This window comes from Sardina pilchardus, chromosome 9 (assembly GCF_963854185.1).
Source record: "Sardina pilchardus chromosome 9, fSarPil1.1, whole genome shotgun sequence".
NCBI classification, from domain to species: Eukaryota; Metazoa; Chordata; class Actinopteri; order Clupeiformes; family Clupeidae; genus Sardina; species Sardina pilchardus.
In genome coordinates this window covers 32,400,566-32,420,784 of record NC_085002.1, presented here as the reverse complement: position 1 = coordinate 32,420,784, position 20,219 = coordinate 32,400,566, and the positions used below count along the sequence as shown (strand labels likewise).

Sequence of the window (20,219 nt, the reverse complement as noted above, 5' to 3'; positions counted from 1 at the left end):
GTCGTTCTGATAGTCGTCTCCTCTGTCTGGTCTCTGGCTCCCGCTCTTCCTACAGGTGGAGCGCGAGAAGCTGAAGTCGGAGGAGGGCAGCATGCGTCTGACCGCTGAGAAGGGACGCCTTGACCGCTCCCTGACCACCGCCGAGCAGGAGCTGCAGGACGCCCAGAGGCAGATCACTCTGGTGCAGGTGAACAGGCACACAGCGAACCAGACACACGCAGAAACAGACATCTGAACAAGTATACACAGACTTACACTCACACACACACACACACTCACACACTCACAGATGCTTATACTGTTAATAAACACACCCAAACAGTCACATTCACATATACAGGCATGCGTAGCCACATACAAACATGTCTAAACTAGACTAAAGCAAGACAAGACAAGACAATACAATGTATGAATGAATGAGAAGACATGATATGAGCAAGCCAAGCTCTGTGCTTCTGTGATTGAGCTGCTGGGTCACTGTGGAAGTGTGTGTGTGCGTGTGTGTGTGTGTGTTTCTGTCAACCCCCTCGGTGGATAGGGGGATTTTGTGGACGTGAGACAGAAGATAGCTTTGTGTCTGGTGAGTAATTAGCGTAGCTTGTGCCATAGCCCCCATAGCAGCGCTTAATAGCTCCCCTCTCGTAGCAGCTGACCAGTCCTGGACCCTGGCTAGCCGGTCCCTGGGTGAGGCAGCGCTGCTTTCTCTAGCTAAGCGCAGCGCTAGCGTCTGAAGGGTGAGTGCGCGCCGTGCGCGGCGGAGGGTGTTGTGCTCCAAGCTAAACAAAAGCAGCAGGACTGCTGGCTCCCTGGGTCGGCCACTCAGTGCTGCCAGCTCCGGGGCTCACTGCTGGAGACACATGTGCAGCTGGTTAGACGCCTAATGCCCAACAGTCCAGGACAATTGGCTCAATTGTTTATTCTTTTATTTGTGCAGCCAGAGAGCACTGATGTTTATTGTTGTGTCGTTGTTTTTTTTGCCATCCAACACATTTTAGACTTCAGAGGATAATGCCTCACACGTGATGTCTGTCGGCTGGGATGTGTGACGGGTGTTGTTTTCTCGAGCGAAAATGAATAAATGTTTCGCTGTGTTTACCGAGTTGATTACTGAGCTGATACCTCACTCTCTCAGATGCTGTGTGATGGGTGTGCATATTTCTATGAGAAGTGTGAGGGTATGAGAAAGTCTGGATGAAAGGTGTGAGATCATAGATTTGAGCGGTCGCGTATGGTGTGTGTATGAAATGTGTGTGTGTGTGTGTGTGGATGTGTCAGAGAGAGAGAGGGAGAGTGTGTAACAGATGAGTTTGTCAGGAATGTTGTTGTAATGTGTGTGTGCGTGTGTGTGCGTGCCCGGTGTCTTTGTAGGCACAGCTGGCAGACATGGAGCAGGCTCAGACCGTGAGCGAGAGCTCGGCGCGGCAGAGGGACGATGTCCAGCGGGAGATGGAGCGCCTGCGGCTGGCCCAGAGGGACGCCGAGCGCACGCTGGCCGCCAGGGAGAGGGCCCACCGCCAGCGCGTCAAGGGCCTGGAGGAGCAGGTGACCCCCCCCCCCCCCCCCCCACACAGCACACACTACACACGCCTAACCTCACTGCCAGCTCAACAGCACGGGTGATAGGGAACGGCCTTGGTATGCTCACAGCACCACACATCCCAACACAACACACCTGCAGCAGCACTGACTCTAAACATGGAGCACTGACTCTAAACACGCAGCACTGACTACACTCCTGCAGCACTGACGCTAAACACGCAGCACTGACTACACACTGGCCTCTTACTCCTTACTCTTACACAGGAGGATGGTCTGCCCGTACTAGACGCACTCCTGCTGGAACTCTTTTAACCCCCGCGCCCCCCGTGAGCCAAACATAGACTGTTCCAGCTGGTCAGGTCTGATATCTCCCTGTTTAATGTCAGGCTGAATCATTGGAAAGGTGGGTTGCATTATCCGTGTTAGCCAGTCGCTTGGAAACGCAGGTCAGGGGGAGGCTTTGGAATCTCTGTGGAGTAATGACATCATAGGTGCCAGACGAGGGGAACATTAAAAACTTTTATGGGGCCGAAGACGGCTCTCCCCGTTTGCGCTTTGGTGTGGTTTTTCAGGACATGTCAAACAAAGGCCCTTGATGTTAACAAGATGTTAAACAAGATGGCAAACAAGAAACCATAAAGAAGGGACAGATGAAAGGATGGAGCAGATGGGGGGAGCTTGTTGAAAGAGAAACAGCATTTGTTTATTCTCTCCTCTGCTCCCTTCGTCTCTTGCAGGTGTCCACTTTGAAGGAACAGCTGCAGCACGAAATCCGGCGCCGCCAGCCGCCATCTTTGACCCCCTTACCTGGAGGCATCTGAGAGAGGCTGTGTCCTGCAGGACACGGAGGATATAGCAGGTGCCTCTGAGCGCCAGCTGCAGGAACACTATCATACTTTAGGTTCTGACCCACTCATGGCTATAATGACCAAAACTAGCACCAGCAACTCAGACTGGACACAAACTATTCACCCTTTGGAAAGATTGTGTTTGTTGTACTCAGGCTGAGGATATGAACTTTTCCATGTATTCCTGAAATTGGAGCCATTGAACAATGTTACTGTGTGTTGAATAACTTTGTTGTCAAAACTTGAATTAAGGTAGATGAAGTGCAACAGGAATAGCAATGCACTGTGCACAAAATGACCACTGGATATTAGAACATAATCTTCGGTGTGTTTGATAAATATAGAAAATGCCACTACCATAGGACATATCAGTAATATTATATTGTGCACTATACTAACTCTGTAACGGGTCTTTCATGTTTACATCTTATCCAAATACTAACGACCATTCTCTAACATGAAATTAAATGACATTCCAGTTGGATTTCAAAGGGACTTGAAGAAGAAATGACCAATTAAACACTAGAGTTTGATATTTCACACTTTGTGTGTCTACTTCTGTTTGCATTAGAGAACTTCCTCAACAGCAGTGGAGACAACATACGTGACACAAAATTGTGGAAAAAAACCAAGAACCCATTTATTTATTTATTTTTATCTGAAGCAGTAGTACAGGAGCAGCAGGTCAGCTGCGTTCACCAAGCACAACTAAGTCTTCTCTACTATGCTGACACTTCAAGCACAACTAAGTCTTCTCTACTATGCTGACACTTCAAGTCTGATGGTTGGAGCTTGTAGCCAAGGTGGTGAGATAACACACAGAGAAAGCACTGATCGATGGCAAGTCAAAAACGGGGTAAGAATGCTTTATGGAGCCCCACCGGCTGGGGTCTATGCACAGTGGCCATGATTGACTGGATGGTCATTACTGGCACTCTGCTTTCCATCACAAATACAGTACAAAAGTAAAAGATCGCACAAAAAAACACATAGAATACATGATACAATAAAGGCAAAAACAAATCACACAAACACACAAACATCAATTCTGACATCAGACATCCTTAAGCTGGTTCTGTGCATTGCAAGGACATATATGCTGCCTGTCCTAGAACCAGTGTAGTTCATAGCACCAGTGACATTGTACAGTCATCAGTATTGGAGTACAAAGGTAAATACAAGTGTTTGGATAAATGCAGATTTGTTCATAGATGAATATTCTGGAAGTCCATTTCACACACGTACATACAACATATGTGTTTGCATATTATACATACTTAAAGTGTGTGGTGGATGGGGAGGGGGTTCGAGTAGTAGTAATACTGAAGTCAAACTCTGGAGTAAAAGGATGGTGACCACGGTGGAAGGGTCCAGGTGATTAAGCAGTATTAGGGCTGGTCTCTCTGTGCAGACCTGGACCATGACATGCAGTCAGAGGAAACAGAAAGAAACAGATGTCAGGAAGACCGCAGTACACGCGGTGTCCACTAAAGTAGCTACAGTCAGATACATCAGATTGCCATTACCATGTGATGATAAAATAAGAATTGACCAGATTTTGATACGCTGCCAAGCTGACTCATCCATATTTGTCTATGTTCCCACATGGAATTAGTTTGAGTTGCTCCCATGCTGTTTCTCACTTCCCCCCAGTGGGAATTCTAAGCCATGTTTCCACTTCCTGCACACTAATTACAACATTTCATATTTTACGTGTTGACATGTCCAAAACCCTGGGTTTTTAAAGTGCCTTATTTGCATTTTTGAGGCATCTGGCAATGACTTTCTGGGTTTATTTGACATTCGCTAGTTTTCAATTGAGATTTTGTTGGGGATTAAAGACTAGCAGATGTTATGTCAGTAGAGTGTTCATAAGGGTATCACTAGTCTCAGCCTGTGCTGTTACCATGAACCTCAGCAGCTTCACCCCCTTGGCCTCTGTATCCGTATGCCTTTCCCACATCAAATGCACTGCCTTGTGCCTTGGAAAAAAGATTTGCCTATGTTGTGTTTATGTGGTATATCAGGTGAGGTTTGTTACAAAATACAAAATACAGAAAATATATGCATTTCATATTTCATATAAAATGGCTCATTATATTGTCAACTGAACTAGTTCCATGTCTACAACAATGTAATGTAATTGTAAAGATACAGAGGGAAGACTCCTGGCCTATGCACTATTATTTTGCCACATTGTCACATTACTGCCCTGTTTTGAGTGTGAAAAATACAATCAGAGTCTCTACCGTGTGCAGTGTGCTTAAACGTGACATGGCGCTCACCTCACACGCTCAACAGCCTCCACAGCTCTTGCCACAGCTGCCGCCCATAGAGCCACAGTGGCCACTCAGTGCCGCCACGCCACACCGCGAGAACTGGTCCCGGCACAGGTCAGCTGGACAGGACACGGAGGGCAGAGGAGACCAGGGATGAGACCATGGGAGGGTTTTTGTTCCTCAATGCATTATCAACTGTATAACAGTGCAATGTGTGCTGTGATGGTCTCTGGTTTCACATGCACCACCAAAGTTACTGTCAAAATGTCAAACTGACAGATGAAGCCAAATTACCTTTGAGAAGCTCTTCATGAGCACAGACAGTCCTCACGCAGATCTCCTTGTTTATCACATACACTCTACGCAGGCTGGGGATAGAAGAGAGGTACAAAGAGATTCACTCCCATTCATGGCAGACAAGTAAAACACGTACAATTATCAAGACAACAATTCCTATTGGTGGGTTTAACATCCAGTGACTTCAGACACACAACATACCAAAGATACCACCGCAGGACCCACTGTGAGATAAACAAAGACTTCATGCATCCAAACAATTGGTACACGTTTTAAACCACAAACCTTACCCCATTCAATGGGTCTATGAGTGAAGACAATGTAAGAGAGATATGTAGTGCGTTCACCTGTAGAAGCAGAGGCTGTTGAGGCATTGCTTGCATGGCTGATGGACAGAGTACAGCCTGGTGCATGGGTACTGCTCCTCACGGCAATCTGCAAGCCAGGCGAGCACATGGCTCACATTAACACGCACGTCATGACACACTCATCACGGGGACACAAGAACTCCTACATAGATGTATTTGGACTTCATTACGCCCAACCAATAACTGAAGGTATTTCAGGATGTGAAACCTTCATATATTGTGATATACTGTTTAATGTATGCATTTGGTTGAAAAGCGGAGCTTTTTTCCACTGGCAACATTGAGAGTTGATCCCTTTTCTCTTACCCAGAGGGCCTGGTTCTGTTGGCTCAGTCAAATCCCCTGGAAAACATATTAAACCATAATAATCATGGAAACAAGGGAAACTCTCACAATCAGCATGGCTTCAGAGAACATGGTGAATTTGGCCTTGTAAGCAAAATGGCATAAAATTTCTCTCTTGTAAACTCAGAATTGTTGATAACAGATTAACTGCAAACAAACAAAAAGCAAAACTTTTCTCCAACATAAACATAAACAGGAAGTGTGAGGGTTTGGGAGCTGGAATGAGCAGTTCCTGAGGGAATCTGTACACAGTACACAGAAGTGACAAATGAGTGGCCCAGGAGGTCATGTGGAAAGAAGGACCATCCTGAGAGGGTGGTCAGAGGTTCATGGGGATGAAAACTGGGACATGACTGACACTGAGACATAGCAGTACAGTAAGGTCACACTTCTGGGTGAATAGAGGTGGACATGTTTTGAGAGTGAAGGACACAAGTGGTGTAAGGAACTTAAAGTGAAGAGAAGAGGGTCACCAGAGCATGTGAAAACAGCTGACTGACCACAGTGAGGGCACAGAGGGTGGAGGCCTGTGTAGAATGAGAGGAGACTCACCAGATTGTCCAGGCACAACAGCAGGCTGCAGGAGAATCTGTTGCTGAGGAGAGGCTTCCAACACTGGGTTGTCCCCTGAAGGTTCACCAGAGTGGAAACATTAAGCCAGGGATGTACAGGGACAGGAAGAAATAGTATTATAGTCAAACTAAGATGCCGTTCTGTTTTAGTGCAACAGCTGTTCTCAGGATTCTTAAAAATCCCAGAGAGACAACGCTGACATTTAGAGAAACTGTATAGTGCATAAACACCCTCCTTCAGCACCATAAAACATGAATCATATAGAGAGATAAACGTACCATAACTGTAGTCATCTTCTTTCAAGAGCAGGAGGAAAAACAAACACAAGTTTAATCTTGTTTCACCAATATATGGTGTTGTGTGTGTGTGTGTGTGTGTGTGTGTGTGTGTGTGTGTGTGTGTGTGTGTGTGTGTGTGTGTGTGTGTGTGTGTGTGTGTGTGTGTGTGTGTGTGTGTGTGTGTGTGTGTGTGTGTGTGTGTGTGTTTTAAAAACAGTCATTGGCATTGTGGCATTGGTGGGTTAGAAGAACTGGAAACACATATGTATGACTCAGAACACACAGCTCCATCCAGTTTCATCAGAACTTGCTCCTCTGCCTTCATTTCACTCAAGCAAGACGTACAGTTGAGAATGCAGTGGAAGTGGCACTGATGTGAACACACTCACCCAGAGGAAAGTAGTCCGGACCTTCCTGAGCTTGGACAAACTGAGCAACTACAAGGACTGTTGAGATAAAGGAAAACAAGGATCTGACAAAAAGCCAGACAGACACAGGGATATTTACAATACAAATGAGGGCCTGTAAATGCCAGGAAAGGTAGTGCGTGTGTGCTTTTTCAGCACCCATCATGACTCACCAGGTATGGCAAGCAGGAGGCAGTTCACTTTCATGGTTGCTCACAATGAAGAGGTAGCTAAACTGTGTGTCAACAGAGAAAGAGTGAAAGCACCAGAGAGAGAGAGAGAGAGAGACACAGACAGAGGGAGAGAGAGAGAGAGAGTGTGTTCAATTCTAATTTTCTGAGGGCTGTGATATTTTAATTAGAGGTGTAATTCAGACTACCCAAACTGTGACCACTAATGATGACAGTAAATCTGCCTCTCTCTTTTCCCCTAAACTCCACCACTCCCCCTCCTCTCCTCTCCTCTCCTCTCCTCTCCTCTCCTCCCACCGCTCCAATTCACTCCTTCTCTGCCCTCCACTGGCCCCAGAGAGTCAGGGGAAAATCCTGACAGCAAGAATGTGGCACGTCTGTCGTTTTTTAACAATCCCTCTGTTTTCCTCCTCTTCTCCAGTCCACTGTGAAACGCTCTGCCACTCCACAGCAGACAGAGCATGAGCTACATTCCGAGACTAGAACCAACACTGTTCACCCCCTCCCCCTTCGTCCTTTTTCTCAGCAGAATTCTCTCTGTAAGTCGCGCTCACACACACACACACACACACACACACACACACACACACACACACACACACACACACACACACACACACACACACACACACACACAGACACACACATGTACACATTCACTCACTCACTCACATACTCTGTCAAACACACACGCTCACACACAGACACAGACACAGACATAGACAGACACACACACACACACACACACACACAAAGTCCCCAGCTCCTCTCACTTTCCCTTGTGCTGTCATTTACAGTTGATCTCCCGTCCTCGCTCTCCTCTTCCCCCTCTTCCTCTCTCACACATTTCTCAGAATCCCCCCGCCCCACTCGAATTTCTGCTCTCAGTGCAGCGGTGGTCAGGTTGAGTGAGTACAGTACTCCGGCGTGCCAAAGAGGAAACAATGGATGGCAAAGGAAAAAGAAAAACGAGAAAGAGAGATTCATCCCCCAGCTGTCCTCCTCCTCTAACCTCCGAACAGCTTATCCACCGCCGCAATTTATTTGAATGTCATAAAACTACAGTACGGCGAAATGATTCCGCCTAATCAAGTCCGAAATGATGTGTGTGCACTGCAGCCAGGAGCCCCATGAGAGGGATGCCTGTGTAGGAGAGCCATTGGGGCGATGTGGATGTACAGTATGGTATTGAGCAGCATGATATCTGCATGTGCCTGTGTCACCAGGATTATAAGTATGTGTGAGTGAGCTTAGACATTCCTCTAGTGCATCACAGTGGCTATCGGAAACCATATGTTTTCACAGCACACATCTGGGAACTATTAACCCCCCTTCTCTCTCTCTCGCTCTCTCTCTCCCTCTAAACCCTCCAAACCCCCATTCTGTGTCTGCCTCAGACTTCCTTGACCCCTCCCCCAGAGCCTGCCTGGGGACCTGGGCACTCAGCCACCATGAAAGTGGAGAACCCCAGTTCTCTCTTCCCTTGCAGAACCCTTTCTCTCCTCCTCCAATCACTCTGTAGCATTCTAGCGAGAGCAAAGTTGAACTGAAAATAATCATATGTGAACTCCCAATCTCTCCATCTTGTGCCTCGCAATGGCTCTCCCTCAGCCTCTAATAATTTCACTCTAGTTCCAATCATTCCATGCCCCCATCCCCCTTCCAACCTCAAGCTTCTGAAACCCCTACATGTATTTATGTTGGCCACCTCTGTCCATTGCAGGCTATTGTCATTGCCCCCCGGCTCTAATCCCACCCCCTGAAGTGTAACAACAGCCCCCTCTCCATCCTGTAGGGGTGAAAAACGCACAGAGAACCTCACATCAACTCTAAAACGCAGCGATGACCTCTATTAAAAGGCTGGCGCTGATGTGACATTAGAAAGTCAGTTTAAATAGGCGAAATGTACTCGCCTGCTGCTGGATAGAATTATACATTTTCCCGAATTAATAGCCTACACTTTCTCTCCAGGTAAGACTCATTAGGAACTAACGCTAGAGCAAGACAGACCGCGAAAAGTGAATTATTGTCAACATGTTGAATAATAATGCAATGATATGACACCTTGCACTGAATGCATGCATTAGGCTACTACATCAATGACAATATAATAGCCTACACAATGTATGCTTCTTTAATTGTATTTCCAAACCTAAAATCTCATTTGACACTTCAACGCAAAGGGGGGCAAAGTTGTTTTCCTTTGCTGTAATGCATGCATTAACTTGTAGAGTCCTTACCTCTGGTTAACTCTGAAGCGGTCCTCAACTCCGCGCTGCTCTGATGCACCGTCTGACCGAGCGCCACATCCTACTGCCCCACCTACAGGCTCCCCCTCCCGCCCAAAGGCAACGGGGCCTAACGCCAATCAAACACACAGCTCAATATCACACTTTCTCTAACAAGAATCAGACCGAGGCATGGCCATTAAATAAAACATTCATATATATGAACTGTTACTGTGCAAACTCTCTAGTTATTTCCTCTCACGTGTCACTAGGTTCGATCCACTGCAAATAGCCTAGGCTATAGCTGAATTTGTCAAACTTTTATGTAGATGTGCGTCACTACAAAGGTTGGTCACGCCGTTCCTCGTCCCATATGGTGTGTCTGGGGGTGCAAGATCACCTACTGTGAACCATTTGTTGAGTCCATAGGGGTTGAGTGTGTTTGCCCCATGAAGGTTCACGAGCAATGGAAATGGCTGGTGTGCTTTGATTTATCTGGGCCACATGTCCCATTGAGCGGTAGCCTACATCACTGCGCCTGTCAATAATCATCATGTGGCGCACTGAAGCTTCTCTAAAACTTCATAAATCGTTAGGCTTACTTGATAACTGCGCTATTGCCCATATAAAAGTTTATAATGTCCATTTCCAAATGACATATTTGATCACTACACACCTCGCCGTCTTCTCAAATAAAAAAATAAAATAATAATTTGCAGTAAAGGTTCAATGAGTGGAAACTGTGGAACAGTCATTCCGTGTTTAGGCTTTCTGTTCTGAAATGACAGAAACGGTCCGTCTCTCAACTTCATTTTGAGGAAACTTTCCCAACTACAAGGCAAGTAGTTAACCAGCCCAGGCACTCGGTGAGGAGCTCGGGAGGCGTTGTAGGGAACTCTAGCGGTGGATTGCGAACATTGCAGTTGTGCACAACAGATACAAAGGAAGATCGAGGTACTTTGATAAATATGAACTTTATTTACTGAAAATATGGAGTATTGGATATGAAGATTGATCAAAACTATTGTCCGCCGTTCAACACCCTGTGTATTTATGGTCATAAATTACTTCTGATCATTAACAAAAATATAATTACAACATCAGATATATAATCTCTGTATAAGCAGCTGAAATAGCTCCAGAGATGTGCAAGGTTACTATCAATTACACATAAAGCCAGTCTGCTGTTTAGGTGGAAGAACATGAAATCTGGTGGAATCTGTATATGGTTAACCATCTCACTCTGAACAGACTCATGCACACACACATTCCAGATCTACAACAGGCTATACAAACTAGGAATGCAGAATACTACTTCAGCCTGTCATCTTTTTTTATTAGGCACTCACACACATTTTCTTCACTCTTTCCTGTGTTTGCTCTCTCTCTCGCTCACACATACACATTCACCCACACACTTACTTTCTCTCTCTCACACTCACTCACACACACACACACACACACACACACACACACACACACACACACACACACACACACACACACACACACACACACACACACACACACACACACACACACACACACACACACACACACACACACACACACACACAAAGAGCCATCCTTGTGCGTAAAAAGCTCTGATTCCTCTTAGCTCTAGGGTCACTTGCGTTGGAGTGTAACTCTGAGAGGGCTGTGTAGTGAGCGGTCTGTAAGGGTCTCTCCGAGGTTTGTGATTACTGTACTGTACATTACGGGAGGGGACGGTTGTGAGGGTACAGGTGTGGCAAAGAAAGTCTTCATGCAGTGGCTGACTTCTTCTCCTTGTATGTGGCCATCATTTTCTTGATCTCTGCGATGGCTTTCCCTGGATTCAGCCCCTGAGACAAAGCAAAGGGTAGTGAGCACAATTTCTTACAGGCAGTCTGAACCTGTGAACAGGGTTTTCATTTAGAAATGTAATCAGAGTTATAATAAAAGAGCTGTACAAACAAATTAATAAGGAATAAAATCATAACAATTTGAAGTAGAACACATATTTTCCATTATAGCCCAAATGGCTTTGGGCTTGGCCAATAGGAAATGTGGGCAAATAAATAGTCCATAGGAGTAAGGTTGGGCCAGTCTAATAACTGTAGAAGTACATGTTGCTAGTGTGCTGTGTCTGTGTGTGAGTGGTCTGATGTAGGGCTGATGCATACCTTGGGGCAGGTCTTAGTGCAGTTCATGATGGTGTGACAGCGGTACAAAGAGAATGGGTCCTGCAGCTTAGCCAGACGCTCCTCTGTGAACTCATCCCGAGAGTCGATCATCCAGCGGTACGCCTGATCAACACAAAGGGACAAGGTCACACAGCCTGCCCTTTGGACCGTCTGTTCATACACTGACTCAGCACTGTCAAACTTCACTGTCATCAACAATCTTGACACACACACACACACACACACACACACACACACACAAATATATCTGAGAAGGACAGGCACCTGCATAAGAACAGCGGGTCCCAGGTATTTGTCTCCATTCCACCAGTAGCTGGGACAGCTGGTGCTGCAGCATGCGCACAGGATACACTCATAGAGCCCATCCTACAGAGACACACACACACACACAAGGAAAGTTCCATTAAAAGTTCTGTGAAAGACAGCAGACGCACATCAATAGAATATATACACTACTCACAAAAAGTTAGGCGTATCTGGCTTTCAGGTGAAATTTATGAAAAATGTAAAAAGTTCAAGCTACAGTGGCATTATTAAGGCCAACAAATTCCACCCGGCAGCCGAATATCCCTGACTTTTTATGAGTAGTGTAGATCATGAATAGCGGTTATGTCTACCAGTTTCTGACGATCCTCTACTGTCTGCAGATACTGCTCCTTGCCTTCCCGAGACTCGTCCTTCTTCTTCAGGTAGGGCTCGATGGACTTGTACTGGGCGTAGAAGTTGCTCATATCCTGGACAGACACACAGGAGTCAGAGGCATGCTCTGGCAGCGTACAGCGATCACATCACTCCTTCACCAGTAATTTAACTCTGAGGTTTTTGATACTCACAGGAACCAAGTCTTTGACAACATACATATGAGGCAGGGGGTAGATCTTGGAGACTTTGCTGGTGTTTGTGTCGATCTTGTTTAGACAGGCTAGAGTGTTGCCTCCGTTGATGTTCATCGCACATGATCCACAGATACCTGCACAGGGTCAGACAGCAGAGTGAGTGACAGGACCATGGGGATTCACAGGGAGGCTTTCTCAAGGAAACAGGAAGAGAGCAGGGTGTTTCTGTGAAACACTAATAATTAGACAAATAGTCTGGGAGAGCAAGTCAGTAACACACAGGAAGAGCCGCTCCTGAAAGGAAAAAGCTTGCCATAACATCTGGGCTCCTCCGGAGAGCAGCTGCTTGTTCTCCAGCAGCCATGTTGTTTGAGTAGTGATGACTCATAGTTCATGCTTTCCGCCTTCCCCTTCCCCTGTCTTCCTCTGGGTTACTACAGCCTCCCGCCAGTACACTCTTAAGGATTTTTTTATGGCTTTGCTTCTTTACCCTATTTCACCTACGATGTGGCAACTTGTGAAACCAGCTTTTCAGCCACCTCCATAAGAAGCAGCAGTGTGTACAATATGTCACGCATAAAATACAAACACTATCCCAGACAACTCAATTTCTCCACACAACTCTGCTGCTCTGCTCTGGTCATCTCCTCACCCTCTCTGCAGGACCGTCTGAAGGTCAGCGTGGGGTCCATCTCGTTCTTGATCTTGATCAGGGCGTCCAGCACCATGGGGCCACATCTGCGGAACAAGAGCAACACAAAGAAATCACTATCTCGTTTTCCATGTTACACGCTGTGTTACAAACTTGGTGTGTCCCTGATGAGCTCCCCTGCCTTGACAAGAGTGTGGAAAGCTTTTATATCAAGCTTTACAATGGACTCCCTCCAGTGGACACATGGGTTTCATTTAAATATCGCAGAGTTTTATTGCTGATAATCATGATTTAGTCCTTAAAAGGGACACGCCAACTTTTTGGGGAATTAACTTCTTTGTTTTCTACCACTGAGTAGGAAACACACTGTGAGCTTGCAATATCCCAGTCTGATACCATTACCCTAGCTTAGCATAAATCACTGGAAGTGGGTCACACCAGTTGGCCTGGTCTAACTCTGGGGTAGACCGCTTATAAATAAGCTTATTTCCCAAAAAGCTGCCATGTTTCTTGAAATGTTCCTGAAGATAGACAAGACGAATGGAAGCACATCTCCAGCCCCAGCTCTGTTCTTACAGCACATTTACTCTGCCAATACACATGATATCCACAGGGGGAGGATATGGCATTGGGGGAAGTTGCTAGCCTGGATGCCAGACCGAAGTTTAGCCCCGCCTCCATTCTTTTTCTGCAGGGAACTTCGGTCTGGCACTGCTCCGTTCAGCTGCTACTATTCGAGATACACTTCGGCTCGGATCAATCACATTTCACAGGGCGGGCTTTACGTGATGATTGACATATGAACAGCAGTGACGTTCACGGCTGCATGCGTCCTCGTTCAACGAGTTGGCTGTGTGACCATGTTCGCTTAGGTTGATTTTGATTGCAACAGAAACGCTATGGCTATGAATGCATAATTTGTGAATGCAGTTTGGCCTTTCGTTTATCTTAGCTATTGAAACGGAGGTTTTATCACGGATTCGCACAACTATTTCTGAACACTTAGACCAACGAGGATATGTGGGAAAACTTCAGTTTCACTTTCACCCAGTTAAAACAGCATGTTTGGGTGATGTTGTTCCCGTTTGTTTAAAAATGTCTGTTTGCTCGTTGGGTTAACGACACACTTCCCCAGCTGTTCATTGCATACAGTTTGAAGGAATTATTTTTAAAAACGAAGGAGGATGTTTTCCATAGCCTACCCTGCTACATATTTCTGTCTTAGATTTCGCAGATACTGACAGCCAATAACTTGTTCTGTTTGGTTTGGTCTATCCAATGAGTGCAGAGCTATCCCCCCCGCACTGTATCGGTTGAATCACGCCCCATAATCGCAGCTGAATGGAGCAGTTTCAGACTCATATTCTGATAAGAATTGAGTATGACGTCGTCAGGCTAGGAAGTTGCTAGTGCAGTTGAGCAACAGCAGCCACACAAACTGAGACAGCTGAAGTATCCGGCCTTCCCTGACCTCTTGTTGACCAGCAGCTAGGGTTACATGTGCAATACCCACGAGCCATTTTGTGACGGGAGCAGCCAGGGTTTTTGCTAGAGGCTTGGCAGTATACGGGCGAAGACTGGTAGAGCGAAGTCAGGTCAAGTGGCCTGATTACAACTGTGTGCCCAGTGACATGGCATCAAGCTCTTAAAACCTCTCCCCTGATCCCTCTGACATCACTCACGGGAACATCCTCTTCCCCTGGCCAGTTTAAGCTGTCCTCTACCTTAACATGTAGGAGTCTGACCCTTTTTTTGAGTGAAACAAGGGCAAATGATCAATGACTGGGAATTTCTGACACTACTGTACCATGCTTTGAGCTTCTTGATGAGATTCTCTGAGAGAAATGAGCCATGTCACAAACAAAATGACTCACTATCCCCTAGTCTTCCAAAATATAACTGTTGGATTCGTAAACAGGGCTTGATTTATCAAAGCCACAATATTGAGTGAAGCTGGTAACAATGTCTGAACGCTCTCTCCTACCTATTCTGCATTCTGAATCTGAATTCACATTTATCTCTCCCACAGAACTATCCATATCCTGTTTCTTTTCAGATGTGAAATATAGTTGGACTGCTAAACCCTCGGAGCCCCCTGTCATACTGACAAAGCCTTTATCAGACAGGCTGGCTGCAGTAGTTGTGAGGCGTACAGCTGAGTCGTGCTCCACTGTGAGCCACACTCAGCAGTGCCATTCTGGGGTGTACTCACTGGTTCAGGTCAATCTCATAGGTCTGCATGCGGGGCTTGTCTCCGGCCGTATCAGGGTCCCAGCGGTACACCTGGAACTTCTTGATCCTGGGTTGGGCTGCGGGGGCAGCAGCTGTCTGCGCATAGCGCATCGCCTTGAAAGGAGAGGAGACAAGACGACCACTGTTAATACCCAGACGGGTGGGAAGGAAATACTGACAGGTATTAATTCTGAGATGTAATTCTGATAATATAGGGCAATAACCTATTCAGCTAATCCACTAAATATTATGAAGCTCTATCATCTAACAATATGACATATCTCCACAAACACCACATGGAAGGTATTTTTGAGGGCTTTCAACAGATGTTGCTTGTCTTAAGGCAATACAATGCCTTAAGACAAACAGCAAACAATAGAACCCTTTAAACAGGACAGAAATTACACAAACATGATATTACATTTTAATGGAGTTAAAGATGATAACCTAAAGATACATGCACTTTTATCTGTATGTCAAACTATGCGTCCTCAAACGCTCCCTCTACAGACGGGAATATTGTAACTGCACGGTTACATCACATCGCTTCACATGTTACTTAACCTACGCTGAGGGGAAAACAATAAACGTTACATAAACGATAACAAACAAACTAAGTGAATGAAGGTCATTAAAATCTTCAATACATAAATAACTATCATTGCTCCTTCATATACTGTGACATGTCTATTCAAAAAGCTAAGTTAACAAGGAACTAGCTTAACAGAAAAGAGGGATAGACAACCCAGCATCGAGTAACACTGCTGAAAGAACAAGAACATTATTTGTCATCAGACTTTGTGGTTTACATGAATTTTGCGTCTTCCAAATCGATAATATGCGAGTGTCCATTCTTCATTTCGTGATGGTTTTTGATTCTTGGAGCTCTAGCAACCACTGTTTGAGTGTGTTAACTTAAGGTTACCCAAGTTAAATGCTAGGACGCGAACGAAGCCCGTTTTCTGATTTGACTATGCCTGCCACAGATATGTCATAGTATAATATTGATGCTGACAAGACCACTCCAAATCCACGATCTCAACTAAATTTGAAACAACCAGAAACAAAAGTCGTTGAATCCAAACGTTAACTTGCACTCATTCGGGGCTCAATCGAGCACAACATCAACTGAAACAAATACTGCTAATTAGCCCACTACGAAATAAGTCTACATTTAAAATTGATTTCTCTGTTGACAATCTGAAACTTCAAGTATACTGGCCCAGGTAAGATGTAACCCTCAAAAGTAACCTCTGATCCTTACTCACACTCGACTTGATATATAACCAACCTGTCATTGTTAGCTAACATGCGCTAGTAAGGTAAGCTACCGGTTAGCCAAAGACTGTCACGTAGAGTTAAGATGCGTCGTTATCCTAGCTTAGCTGGACAACAAGCTACCTAGCGATAGCTAGTGTTAGCTAATGTTACCTGCATGGTTCTTTCACTTAAAAAAAACAACCCGACTCCACGCCACATTACAACACAAAAAATATCAGCCTTACCACGACTCCGGCGGAGGAGCGAAGTGCCATGCCACCGCAACGATTCAAGGAGAAACACACGACCGACATCTTGGGCTGTAGGGAGGCTGACCTTACCGTGGACTTCAGTGCCCGACTCTGCTGAGATCCCACAATCCACCGGGCCTACTCAACCACCGGTAGCGCCCGTCTACGTAATGCAATGGCATGTTCAAGAACGTATCAGAACATATTTGCACCAACAGCAATATAATAATAATAATACTTTGCACAGAAGAAATACCCATACAGATGAGAGAGAACAAAAATAGTGACAATTTCACACCTACTTTTGCACACATAGCCTACTTATCTGCTATAAATTCAGCCTGTGATAATATTTGATAAATTGAAATGATCTAGATTTGCCAATACTAGTTTTTCACTTTGGCAAAGCCTGAAGTAGGCCACACTGGTTACACTGGTTATATAAGTGGTTACACTAAATAAGCCTAAGTGAATCGTGCCAGCAGACTTTGTAGATCATCAGTGTCTGGTAAGCCGCTGTACCAGTGCTACTGCTTCCTCAATCAGAGCAAGAAAAGAAGAGAGAAGTACAGAGAAGTGAAAAGAAGAGCTGGTAAGATTATTAAACATATCCTGAACAAAGTATTGGCCTTCAGGCCTCACATAACATTTAAATATAACGATACTTGTTATTCCATGGGTGAGATAGCCAGTCGGCGAATCTAATTTGAGAATAAACAGAAATCCATTCTGTAAATGTACGGAATTTTACATTTATTTATTCTAAATTACGACGGCATAGGACATTTACAGAGAAACTATGGTGCGCAGCACAGGCCGATATGGAACGCCCCCCGTGCATGTCACATAGTTACGAATCACGTTGTACAGAGGGAAAACATCCCTTGCAACGAGGATTAAGGTCATAGTGAAGCTCGTCCGACGTTATACGTAAAAGTTTATTTACATCGCAGGTCGCATAATGGTATTTTTGACCTTCCCTTGCTTAATTAGGAACCGTGGTCCTGACAGATTTTGGAAAGTACAAGAACTTTTGAAGAATGCACGGGTAAGGTTCTACGCATGCTGCTAAGTATTAGCATAGCATAGTAGTCTGCGTCGTAAACGTTATAAAAGCCTTCCGAATACGGGATCTGTGTCCATTACCGGGGACGGTGTAGCTTATTGTCAAATTGTTGCAGCTGTGAAAAATACATTTCATTATGTCTGTAAAACATTGTCCATGATCAACGTTGTCAAGTGTCATTGTGATATGGGGTTAGCTAACAGCAATGGCAGGGCGATTGACATTAGCTGGAGGGACAGCCTAACTATCATGTCTTTCTTGTCAGATGTTAGGAGCACATATCATATTTGCAAATGTTAGGCTGTGCTTTATGGTCAAGTCCCTTCATTCATTCAGGCTTAGCTGCGAGGCTCTCTGTGTTATTTAGAAAAACGTAAAGTTGGCTTGATGTCCAACTGTCCTCCACAACCTTTGGTGGATGGTGTCCGTCATGACGTGCTGGAAATACCAACGCTGACACATCCCAGTACAGTGTGTGCACGCAAATCTGGCCAGTAATCCTGCTATTTGTAGTCAATCCTACCAGTTGAGAGTCAGTGGTTGATCCTAACACATTGGTGCATGGGATATTTCTTGATCACTGAAACAACCCGTGGCACTGCGAAACCCTTCAAATTCAGGTGTGTATATTTGTCTTAATGGCGAATAGTCTAGATATGGCTGGTTAACGTTTGTGATCAGGGTACCCTTTTCCAGTTGGACCAGAGAATGAAGCCAGTGAATCGTGAGGATTTGCCTTTTGCGAGGGAAATCAACTGTTATGGCTTACATTGTTGACTTTGTAAACAGTTGATGCGACATTTTCTGTTGATAACTAACAACTTGTCTTTTTATTCCAGCATTTTAGAGGCAGAAAGAATAGATGTTACAGCTTGGCGGTACGCGCTGTAAGAAGGGCCTTTGTTTATGCCACTAAAGGCCGACTGCTGAAGAGGCGCACCATGCGGACGGTATGTAGCAATCCTATATCAACCTAATTTTAAACAAGCTTTACAAAAATGCTCTTCTGTTCAGCTGCGTGGACTAGAGTAGCTTATTCTATTGAAGACAAGGCAATGTGGTTAATGAGGATGATTCTTGCAGTAATTATTATAACCTAGTAACTGTCAGTGGAATGAAAAGAGATTTTTATGTAGACAAAAATACTTCTAAATCCTTACCTTAGATGCTTTGTTATTTCAAAGGTACCCTTAAAGTCCTCTAAGATATCAAGTGTATATTTGTTGGGTCTTGGTCTCAATATGGATTATGTTGATTCATTGTTCACAGTTGTGGATCTCGCGAATTGCAGCAGCTACACGTGAACTTGGCTTGAAGTATCCAGTCCTTGTAGACAACCTGGTTAAGGTTAGTAGACATGCACTGATTATACACACAGTATAACAAATAATTCATAGTCTGTACCGAATTGCATTTGGCAGGTGGCATTGTGAATTCTCCTAGCTTTGGTACAGTTGATAAAGGTATTGGTCATGCTTAAATCAGTAGACTTGATGAATCAGTGAATCTATGACTCACATGTAACCCTGGATTATCTCTCTACAGAGTAGTGTCCAGTTGAACAGGAAGGTTCTGAGCGACTTAGCGATCAACGAGCCCCGGACGTTCCAGTCACTTGCCAAACTGGCACAGGCTCGGCAGCAGGAAGGTTTCCGTGCAGCGTTGGGGAGTGGCTCAGAACCTCCTGGCATCCTGTCTCGTGTTGTCCTCCTCCAGTGATGGCTCCTCCCTGCCTCATGCAGCATCCCTGGCACACTGATGCAACACACCTTTTTCCGCTGATCCTGAAGCGAGGTGTCACCTTGTCACATACACACACACACACACACACACAGATTCCTACTCGCAGGTTCTTATTAGGTGAGCCTCTGCCTCCAAGTAGAACTGTCTCTGTCTCCCAGACCTTACCATTGACAGAAGACTGGTGAGATTGACCTTCTGTGAAGTCTTTCTTCTGAAAAGAAAATATTTATGGAATTTGTTTTTGTATGAGATAGGAGTTTTTATAAAAGAGAATGTTTACCTCTTGACTCCTTTGTGTAATGCCTTGTTTTGTGTAAATATGTGGAATTGCTGTATTGTGTATTCCTGTTCATAAAAGTGAATAAAACCTTTGTTATCCATAGGAGTTTAAATCACTTATTTGTCTGTGTGTTGGGGCCAGAAAAGTGGCTTTAAAATGCAGAAAAGGAAAAGAGCATTGGCCTTTAGACACTTTTGCTGGGAAAAGAAGGTTTGGATACAGTCTTATATTTATATGTTATAGGCTTTAAAATGTAATCCAAGCCTTTTGATCAGATCACACTTCATGGCCTCCTTCCCTCCCCAACAGATGGTGACAGCAAGTTTAAACTGAAAATCACTGTCTCCGGAGAAAGACGTG

The 20,219-nt window shown here is 45.0% G+C and overlaps 4 protein-coding genes across 6 annotated transcripts in view; 2 read left to right on the top strand and 2 right to left on the bottom strand.

Annotated features, from left to right (window-relative positions):
• Nucleotides 1–2,927, top strand: part of LOC134092000 (rootletin-like) — a 29,268-nt gene extending 26,341 nt beyond the window's left edge. For both annotated transcript variants that reach the window (XM_062544787.1, XM_062544786.1), the window contains exons 35-37: nucleotides 56–187; nucleotides 1,369–1,542; nucleotides 2,277–2,927. In XM_062544787.1, the coding sequence (XP_062400771.1) occupies nucleotides 56–187; nucleotides 1,369–1,542; nucleotides 2,277–2,360 (390 nt within the window). In that variant the 3' untranslated portion in view covers nucleotides 2,361–2,927. The remainder of the gene's footprint in view (nucleotides 1–55; nucleotides 188–1,368; nucleotides 1,543–2,276) is intronic.
• Nucleotides 2,928–3,014: 87 nt separating this feature from the next.
• mfap2 (microfibril associated protein 2) lies at nucleotides 3,015–9,422 on the bottom strand. 2 transcript variants are annotated; one of them, XM_062544788.1, is made up of 10 exons: nucleotides 9,366–9,422; nucleotides 7,108–7,169; nucleotides 6,917–6,973; nucleotides 6,528–6,545; nucleotides 6,229–6,303; nucleotides 5,638–5,673; nucleotides 5,311–5,398; nucleotides 4,961–5,034; nucleotides 4,673–4,785; nucleotides 3,015–3,800 (listed from the first exon to the last, which is right to left on the bottom strand). In XM_062544788.1, exons 2-9 carry the CDS (start codon nucleotides 7,139–7,141, stop codon nucleotides 4,682–4,684), a joined length of 486 nt encoding a protein of 161 aa, XP_062400772.1. In that variant the 5' UTR covers nucleotides 7,142–7,169; nucleotides 9,366–9,422; the 3' UTR covers nucleotides 3,015–3,800; nucleotides 4,673–4,681. The 2 variants fall into 2 exon arrangements, with proteins under 2 accessions (XP_062400772.1, XP_062400773.1); XM_062544789.1 differs by having other exon boundaries at nucleotides 6,528–6,542.
• An 886-nt stretch (nucleotides 9,423–10,308) lies between these two features.
• On the bottom strand, nucleotides 10,309–16,900 carry sdhb (succinate dehydrogenase complex, subunit B, iron sulfur (Ip)). The gene is made up of 8 exons (XM_062544785.1): nucleotides 16,765–16,900; nucleotides 15,240–15,373; nucleotides 13,028–13,113; nucleotides 12,373–12,509; nucleotides 12,157–12,273; nucleotides 11,804–11,905; nucleotides 11,519–11,641; nucleotides 10,309–11,197 (listed from the first exon to the last, which is right to left on the bottom strand). Exons 1-8 carry the CDS (start codon nucleotides 16,831–16,833, stop codon nucleotides 11,117–11,119), a joined length of 849 nt encoding a protein of 282 aa, XP_062400769.1. The 5' UTR covers nucleotides 16,834–16,900; the 3' UTR covers nucleotides 10,309–11,116.
• A 717-nt stretch (nucleotides 16,901–17,617) lies between these two features.
• On the top strand, nucleotides 17,618–19,959 carry mrpl20 (mitochondrial ribosomal protein L20). Its single transcript, XM_062544784.1, has 4 exons — nucleotides 17,618–17,818; nucleotides 18,676–18,786; nucleotides 19,106–19,183; nucleotides 19,382–19,959. The coding sequence occupies exons 1-4, from the start codon at nucleotides 17,732–17,734 to the stop codon at nucleotides 19,553–19,555; spliced, it is 450 nt and encodes a 149-aa protein (XP_062400768.1). The 5' UTR covers nucleotides 17,618–17,731; the 3' UTR covers nucleotides 19,556–19,959.
• Nucleotides 19,960–20,219: the final 260 nt, after the last annotated feature.